The 9,682-nt window shown below is 36.8% G+C and overlaps 1 protein-coding gene across 2 annotated transcripts; it reads right to left on the bottom strand.

The window, feature by feature from the left end:
* Nucleotides 1–1,489: 1,489 nt before the first annotated feature.
* LOC104087888 (probable methyltransferase PMT26) lies at nucleotides 1,490–8,676 on the bottom strand. Of its 2 annotated transcripts, none has more exons than XM_009592454.4 (9): nucleotides 8,197–8,676; nucleotides 5,590–6,657; nucleotides 5,355–5,504; nucleotides 3,947–4,217; nucleotides 3,593–3,703; nucleotides 3,332–3,506; nucleotides 2,842–3,114; nucleotides 2,129–2,323; nucleotides 1,490–2,018 (listed from the first exon to the last, which is right to left on the bottom strand). In XM_009592454.4, exons 2-9 carry the CDS (start codon nucleotides 6,607–6,609, stop codon nucleotides 1,790–1,792), a joined length of 2,424 nt encoding a protein of 807 aa, XP_009590749.1. In that variant the 5' UTR covers nucleotides 6,610–6,657; nucleotides 8,197–8,676; the 3' UTR covers nucleotides 1,490–1,789. The 2 variants fall into 2 exon arrangements, with proteins under 2 accessions (XP_009590749.1, XP_070030889.1); XM_070174788.1 differs by having other exon boundaries at nucleotides 8,514–8,658.
* Nucleotides 8,677–9,682: the final 1,006 nt, after the last annotated feature.

The following is a 9,682-nucleotide window of genomic DNA, read 5'->3' as shown; positions in this document are numbered from 1 at the left end:
TAAATAATATCCAACAGTAGAGGGGTATATTTGACCCTTTTCCCCATTAATATTTGTGAACTTAATTGAAGTTGATTTTGATAGCTAATTGCTTTCTTTGATCCCGTACTACTTTATTAAAATATCGAATTTCATACTTTGTTACTAGTTTCATAGAGTAATTTGTGATCTTATTTGTATTTTCTAGTGCTTGCGTGCCTAGATGTTCATTTCGTGCAATTTTTCTTCCGTACTTTTCTCTTTAATCTCGTTGTGCATTTGTTGGCTCGTTTTGTCCGTTTGCTTTATTTATTGGTGAACATGAAAACTAAGTATAAAGAGAAAAATCAGAAAAGATTTAGGGTTCATTTGGTTTGTGATCTTGGAAAAACTAATCCCGCATAAGATAATATGATGTGTAGTTGAGCGCATAAGAAAAATTAATCGTGCATAAGTACTGTCATGGGCTGCTTTCCATCATCGACCCATGACCCCTTGGACGCGCACCGTGGCGTCCCGGCAAGCCTCCTAACGCCTAGCGCCACGGTCGGCTCCGTGGTCTCGGCAGCGCCAAGTGACAAGCGCGCATGCGCCTCTGTCGCCCCACCGATAATCAGTGCCAGCGCCCAGCGGCTGGCGAATGCCATCAGTGTCGCGCGCACCGACAATGCCGCGCGCACAAACCATCATGTTGCCAACAGCGCCGCACGCACGGACAGTGCCCCGCGCGCAGACCCAATGCCAAGCACCAGCGCCTAGCCGCTGGCAGATCCAAATAGTGCCGCGCGCGCCCACAGCAATGCGCGCGCAGACCCTGCTGCTCAAGACAAAGTTGCTGTCATCGGACTTGCTTCCGTAGAAGACTAAGTCCTTTTCATTGTAATTATAGAGTAGTTTTACTTCATTCATTTTCAGTGTGCTTCTACAGCTTTCTTAGGTCAACTCATGTAACTTTGGTTTTTTTTTTTTTAAGCACTATTAGGGGGACCAAAGCATTCAAACATTCAAGCATTCAAACAATTCTCTGTACTGGTGTTTCTCCCCCCGACATCGCATTGCATCTTGTAATAGCTTTCATCATCATCAATACAATCATCAGCTTTCATCATCAATTGCTCATTTTCCGCTGCTCAATTGCTCACAACATTGGTTTTCTCGTACGGCACTGACAATCTAGTCTAGCGTACGACGAGGACCTCAGTTGGCGCATAGCAACCGCACTGACATCAGTTGCTTAGCCTTACGTCGCCCTTCCAAGGAACTTCAGGAAGGCGCCGCGTAACAGTACTAATGCAGTATTTGGGTGTCGATATTAAATTATTCTTGAATTTATGTATTATTTTATGAGTGATAGAATGTAAAATAAATAATACATGTATCATCAATGAAATATTAACTATAATAAAACAAAGTATGCCCTTTTGGCTTGTTACTCCAATATTTATTCTCCATTCCCACAAGAGAAAGGACGTTCAGGAAGTGATAAAACTGCAAACAGAATGAGAGAGAATTCGGGCGCTCTGAAAACGAATTTCATTCTGGTGTTTTTGAATTTTTACCATCGTCCTAAACCAATGGCATTTACAATTCCAAGAATGTCCACCTCCTCCACAACTAATGACATAATAATATCACAAAACTTACTTTCCACAAATATATAGTGATAATAGCACTAATTTTGCTATGGAATGGTACACGGTAGCCTGACAAGAATACAGTAACAAGAATTTAATCGAAAAACTATCTAGTCACCGTGGCATGAAAGCCTCTCGAATGATATACAACCAGCATCCGCACACACGCTAAGCAGCTAAGCAAGGGCATAAGTTAGTGTCTCAACCTCCGTTGGTCGCCACATTGTTTTCTGCACACACAACAATCCTTCCTTGTCCTTTGAATAGGTCATACGGATTTCATAATGCATAGACTTGAACATGCTTTCTAATTCGGTTACAGCTTCCACTTTGTCACGGACAATGAGCTTCCCTTCTGGTCTCAAAATACGGTCAACTTCTGCAACTATTACCGGTAAACCACACCTACAGGTTTTAAAAGCAGAAGCACAATCAGATAACATAACATAAGAGAAATAGGGAATCAATGATGTAGGTTTAAGTCCATGAAGCAATTTTAAAGGTTGGATACTTACTTTGTTTTAATCTTGGAGAAAAGATGGTCAGCATGAAGAAGGTCGTAAGATCTGGGATAAGTGCTGAAGGATTCACACCAGTCATGGTAAATTCCAAAAAGACCTCTCTCATAAATAATTGGTAGTGTATCTGGAGCATCTACTGAGACAATGTTCATAACCCACACATTCAAGTCTCTTAAAGCGGCTGCAAATCTGCAAGGTGACAAAAGTTTACATCACATGCCATTGAAGAGAACGAAAAAATGTTTTAGAAAGTCACAACGGATATAATCTTTTCTGAGAGAACACAGGGACTTGTCAAGAAATCTGAGAGAACAATTGCTGCTTTTGCAATGAAGACGCTGTTTATTTCAATAACAGGTGATAATTTTTTATACGACCAAACCTCATTACTGAATAGTTTGTGTTTATTACTCGTTTTTCATAAACTAAAAACATTTGGTGTTTGACTGAAAAAAGAATTTTGGAAAAATTGAAAAGGTTAAGAGAACTTCTTCCAGCAGCTTGCAAATACAAATGCCACCTAATTCTGTAAGTCCATTTAGCTCATACAACAATGGCCAGCAACAAGCTTCAGACAAAACTCTTTTGCCAGAATAGGCAGAGCGACAGATGAAAGATCCATAGGTAGGAAGCAAATATTTTAGCACTCGGTACTTACTACAAAGATCCATAGGTAGGAAGCAAATATTTTAGCACTCGGTACTTACCCTCCGTAGATAGCACGCATGTCCATGACATTCCGCACAGTAGACCAGTTTATCCCCATTCCACTAAGATATGAATTCTTCACAACATGTTTCCAGTGTTCATAATCTGCAGTAAAATCTTCTGGAGCTGGTTTCCCATATACTCCAACCTGGGAACTCAATAACCAGTAAGGTGATTTCGATAACCTGGCTGGCCATGATTCTGGCCATTGAGATCCACGTTCTGATGTGGCTACTGGAGCTTTATGCAAGCAAGCCTGTAAAGGCACGTTCCTGAAGAAAAAGCATACATTCATTAGATCATATTTAAGGCCAGCAATGCAAAATCCCACTGCAATTCTCAATATGGAAAACAATTTTCTCTATATAAGATGGAAAATAATTTCCTGCATTCCCACTAATAATAATATTTGTTCTAGACAGCCTTGCTATCCAGTATGAAATCAAATAATACTAAAAAATGAAGTTGCTATCTCTCTGAGAACAATACCAGGCTGCATTTGGATCATCGGATCCTTGACAAAGTGGGGGAGCGTCTTCTGATCTTTGTTCATAGCACTCATTGTCAGTAGGCTTGCGATATACAGCGACCCCTACTCCATTAACTCTATCCTTCGTTTTTGAAATAAGTTCCCAGCACATTGCCTTTGTCAACTTCTTCATGGCTGTCAAAAATAACAGAGCACCATTCAGCAAGAGCAGTTAACCAAGTTGTCAAAGAGCAAAAATTGAACAAGTTAAAGCAAAGTACCTTCCCAGATCTCAACATCTTCAGGAAGCTTTTGGTAAACAGGAGTAGCAGACCACACAAAAAGTCCACCAGGTCGAAGTAAACGGTTGAGCTCCAGGAGAAGCTTCCCCCCTACAATTTGTTAGATCGAAATGGTTTAATCCAAATCAAGTTTCACAATTTCATCGCAGCTGTAAGAAGAAATAATCAAGACAAAATGATTGGTGATGAAGAAATATTTTCAGTTCACAAGCCGAGAACTCTTATGTTCTTCTCAAAGGTTCACCTACTGAATAGAAGAATTTTGCGCTTTACACTTCACTACTTGGAGCAGTGAAAAGAAATCAGTAGTAGGCAGAATGCAAAATAAAATACCTTCAATATGCCAGGGCACTCTGCAACGTGCACAATGAACAACGTCAAAGACTCGACTAGGAAAGGGAAGCCTCTTTGTACCCATGACAGCAGATATAGCAGGAATACCCCTCTCAAGAGCAAACTGAACCTGAGCTTCATGTTCATCTTTCGGTGCGAGAGACATGGCTAAAACATCTCTATCGAAAAGATAACCCCCAAAGCTAGCAACCCCACATCCAACATCTAATATAACCCGAGTTCGTTTGCCCCAGGCAATATCTGGAATAGACTGCAACAATAACATGAAAGTTTTGTGTGAGAAAAATAACAGAAGAGATATATAGATAAATTGATCATTTGATGGACACAAGTCACTTTATTATAAGTTGAATTGCATCAAAGCTCTCGTTCGAACTTCATATACGAGAATTCTAAAATACACATGATATTTGACAATGTGGGACAATATCCAACTTAAGAACTTGCCATTCTAATATTCATATTTGACGTGGGACAATATCTAACTTGAGAAATTACCAGTCCAATATTCTAACTCTCCCACTCTAATACTAACACTAAACATTCTAACAGCTAAAGAATCAAACGCCATGCAAGAATATTAGAGAACTTAATAATTTTGTTGATACACCAAGAGTGTTACACATTGAGGTTAGCGTGGATGAAAAAAATCACTAAAAGCTTCTTTAAGGTTTTATGTTTTAAACAAAATGAAGAGAGTATTTAGAATAATAAGTGAAATGTTCTATTTCCATTCACATACTTAGAATACAAGCAACATGTTCCTTTTTCATTCACACCCTATGATGTTTCTCATTACTGGTACAAGCACTATAAACTGTTTCAGAACCTCAAAATGGGTGATGTATGGTTGGTCCAAAACAACCCCAAAGGAAGATAAAAAGATCACAATTATGTCCTAATTAAGTCATATACTCGACAACTACACATAGTTATCAGATGCAAACAGTATTTTACACTAGTTTCACTCCAATATCTGTGAACTTTATCATCCAAGACATTCACCAATATAATTATGTAGGAACCCAGCTCAGAGAAGTAACACAAGACGACATCATAAGATCATTGTGAAGAATTTGTTTCCCTGAATTCTAGTATCAAACCTAAAAGATCTGATCCCTCTCTTCTACTTTTTATTTCTTTCTTTCTTCTTTTTGGGAATCAGGTAGTCAATTCAACTATATCAGACACCACATGTTAGTTATAGAAAGAGGCAACTTAATATATAAAGAATAGACATCGAACAATCTACTAAAGAGAAGCAGCGCATGTACAGACCAGAAGACAACTTCAAGAAATGACAGATAATATAAGCATGTTCTGTGATGATTTGAGAAAAGAAAAACTAGAAGCAAATGCAGAGCAAAGAATAAGTACAAGGCCCAACCTGCTGTATGAAATCAATATAGTGCAGAGCACCATGCTTAAACTGGGTTCCCCCACCAGGGAAGGTAAGGTATTCACCACTAACTTTTACCCAATTTTGATGTCCTTTGACTTCAGCAAGCTTTGTATGGGGAACATTGTGGTACCATATCTGCAGGACGTAATACTTTAAGCTTCAAGAACAAGTAAAACAAATACAATCAAACTCAAACAGCATTGTAGAAATAATGTATCACCTTTTCCCTACTCGTGGGCCACTCAACTGAACGTTGATATCCTTCAGGAAGTGGAACAAGACAAGTCGGAGGATTATCCGGACAGTGTCTCTCTCGGTGTTCATAATGTTTTGTACTTCTGAGGTTCCTAATTGCTTCCAAATTATCGAGGCAAGGGATATAATCTGGCCCAGCAGTGGAATTGCAGACTTTCCAAGTGTAACTGCTTTCTTTATCTGATTCCGGAGACTTCTGTGTTTCCTTTTCATTCTTTGACTCTGATGCCTGAGTTGAAAATGCTCCATTTTGAGTTGTAGTTTCATTCAAAAGATCTGACTGAGCCCCTGAAGGAAATACCTCATTGGGCGACTGGTCCTTCTTCTGACCATCAGCCTTCTCATCAGAACCTTGGTCTACCTCCTGATCCTTTTTCTCATTCAGTTCACCTGGGTTTTCTACTGATTTTTTCTCATCAGAACCCTCTTCGGTCTCCTCTCCAACAGACTTATTTTCATTTTTCTCCCCAGCTTCAGAATCCTTATCCTCCATCTTTTTGTCATCTGAATTGTCTGTCCCACTCTCAGATTGAGTTTCCGACTTAGAGTCTCCAGTATCCTCATTCTGTTCTGTCGATTTTTCTTCCTGCTTGACCTCTGTTGTTGATTCTGTCCGTTGTGAATTAGAACTATTTTCTTCTTGACTAACTGAGGCATCCCCTTTTGTTGCATCCTCAGGTAAATCGCCTGGGTTATCCTCAAATTGTTTTGATTTTCCCTCATCAGTTGGATTACTCTCATCACCGGCATTGTTGTTACTCTCATTGCCACCATTATAACTTTCTTTACTTCCGCTAACTTGTGTTGCCGCATCACTATTTTTCCCCTGTGAGGACACATCTGAATTTTGGACTGGAACAACAGATGATGATGTCATCATCCATACCCCAACTAAACATAGAGCTACAAATACCACTATAGTCACAGTCGAGCAATAACTCGACGACTTCCTACCATCAACTCTAGAGTACTTTCCTAATGCCATTTTTTGCCGGTCAATTCTATCAGTTCTTCAAAATTTTCCTCTATTCACCTGGAATGCAAAATCATACTATATTATAAGCATGAAGAATAAAAGTTGAATTTGAAAGACCAAAATGACCCTACAATATTATTAGACTTTTATGCCCTTAAAAGTTATATTAATAATACCTTCAATATTAATAATAAAAGTTAGTTTTGTAACATTAAATTTGACTTGGGATTATCAAAGAATTTATTAAGGTACATTTATCTAAATTCTTCACCTTACAAAGATAAGCTCTTTAACATCCGATGTATATAATAATTTTTTTGAGCTAACATTTACAGTTCTTACATTTTATCTTCTCCTTCTATTTTTTTTTTAGCTTAAATATTCAAATTGTTATGATTTCTAAGTGCAATTCTTTTCTTATAAATGCAATCATGATTCAAAGCATTTTACCATCCATGTACAAAACGATACAATTTTTCAGTTATGTACTAATTATATGGGATAGACGCGTTACGCGCTGCCCAAGGACTAGTAAAAACATAAGAATAAAATCTTCGAATCACTCTCATGCAATTCTGGCAACTTTATCACCTAAGTAAACCAATCGTCATATCAAATCCTATGACACCACTTAAAACACTAGAGATTGGATATTGTTACTCAAATGACAAATCAAATCTATGATCTTATATTGTATAAAAGTATTACTATATAAAGACATACACATCAAACTCTAAACAGTCATTAATTATCTCTTGTTTTCATTCAGAGTATTAGAAGGATTGACATCATTAATAGATCTTAAAGGAAACAATAATGCAACAAAAGAATTACTCCCTCTGTCCCAATTTAGGTGATGCGCTTTTGTTTTTAGTATGTCCCAAAAAGAATGATATCTTTCCATGTTTATAAACAATTAACTTTAATGACATGATTTATAACCACAGAAATATATGTATGGCTTGTTTTAGACCACAAGTTTCAAAAATTTTTCTTTCTTAAAATTCGTGTCTAGTCAAACAACATCACATAAAATGGGACGGAGAGAGTACTTGTTTACTTCTTGATGTGGAGGAAAAGCTAAGGGATCTAAGATGCAACTGCTGTTATGACAAAGTGCTATCTATATCCAAATAAAGCGTAACCTATGGCCAAGACAAGACATAACACAGAAGGGTAAATACATAATTATGAAGGAACAACTCATACTAAAAATAGCAAAGTGATGGAGTAATAAATACCCATGAAGATGCAAAGCAACAGTCTTTAACAGTAAAAGTGATTCAAATCATTCAGATCTTCATCAAATCTCAAAAAGGATAAACCAAATTCTAGAACCCATTTCAAGAAACCCAGCAAAACTACAAATAGCAACTGCCCCATCTCAAAGAATTGCACACCAAACCGACAAAGATATAAAAAAGAGTCAGATCTGCCAAAGATACATTAAATGACCAGTTGATTTCAAAGAATTTTTCCTGGATATCTCAAAATCAGAAGAAATTGAAAATGTACATACATAAGTAAAAATCAATACAGCAAAAATAAGCAAGTATTGGATCTAAATATACCCCAAAAAACTGAAGTACCAATTACCTTTTAGTAGCTCTAAAAAAACAGATCTGAGAAAAGAGAAACTGTTAGAAGTGAATCATTATTTTGGGGTTCTGGGTATGTGAAGTGAGGGATAATGGGCATGAATAAATAGGAGTGAAGAAGAAGAAGACGAGAGGAGTAGTGGTATAGCAGTAAAGGAAGATTTCTTGGATGTTCCCCCGAAATATTATTTTATTATTTTAATGCTGTAATGATAAATTTTTTGTGGACTTTTTACGGGTTTGCTTAAGAAAATTAAAGTTAAAAAGGAGGGTTTTACATTCAAATATCAATAGTGAAAGAGGAGATGACTTTACTTAGGAGAGGGAGGTAGCCACATGAACAAGAAAGCCGTGACAATGTGCGCGGCACACAAGAAGACAAGATCCGTAGCTGGCGCTGATTGAGGTGCATATAGTCGGTTAGGGATATATAACAAAGCACGGTTATCTGAACCCATCTAAGAATTTCAATGTGTACAAGATCTATAACGCGTCTGAATTAGCTTATTAGTGGTCAACGAAACTTGAGAAAGTAGCGAACTCGAAACATAATTTAAAGTTTATGAATTTGAGATTCTAGTCTTTTTATATAATTTATTCTAATTTATAAGGACCGAAGTTAGGATTCGGCCGAACCCTTAATGTTAAGAAAGGAGATATGAGTAAGAACACACACTATTGTAAGACAAAATAGGATTCTAATCATAGTCCTCAACAATACGTAGAAATGACATGGGTTGGCTAGTTTTTATCATGTTATTTAAAGTTTAGTAAGTTTTTAAATTGCGTAAAAAGATAATCGCTGTATTGTTAAAATTCATCAAAAAGACACACGTTCAAACTCCCGGTGTTCTTCCTTTTTTCGGAGGAGATTTGTTTCTTCACTTAGATTCTCGTCACACTCTCTCCCTCATCAGTGCCAAGAAAAGCTTCGTTATTTGCATCGGTGCAAGTGAATTTGTATACATTGAAAGTTCAGACTCAGTGGTCTAAAGTTGTTAATACCATTGTTTGTATTTTTATCACAACCAATTTTACTATTTTTCAACTTACCGTGGAGGATTTTTTTTTTAGCATTGGTGTTACTCAAAAGCTTAATGCACAATTTGTGGTAAATTTCATATATTAATTTAACATTAATATTATATAGAGGTCTGAAGTTAACTTTGAAAATTTGTATGTTCAAATCTGTAATTTGAAATTTTAGTAATTTTGAAGTTGTTAAGCTTCTGAAAAATACATGCAAATTTATTTGAGTGAATTTTATACAAACTTCAGGTCACGAGGTCTAATGTTAACTTATTGAAATAGAAAGCTCAGACTTATTATAATCAACACAAAAATATCATCTCAAATTGATTTTCGAATTAACTTTAATATAGAAAAAATACTCACAATCCTGTTGCAAATCAAGTTCTGTAGAAGTTAAGACAACTTTTGATGAAAACAATAATCATTTTGCGATAAAATTTTCAACAAACAGA

This window comes from Nicotiana tomentosiformis, chromosome 5 (genome assembly GCF_000390325.3).
Source record: "Nicotiana tomentosiformis chromosome 5, ASM39032v3, whole genome shotgun sequence".
NCBI classification, from domain to species: Eukaryota; Viridiplantae; Streptophyta; class Magnoliopsida; order Solanales; family Solanaceae; genus Nicotiana; species Nicotiana tomentosiformis.
Note: the sequence above shows the minus strand (reverse complement) of the source record. Positions and strands in the feature narration are given on the sequence as shown.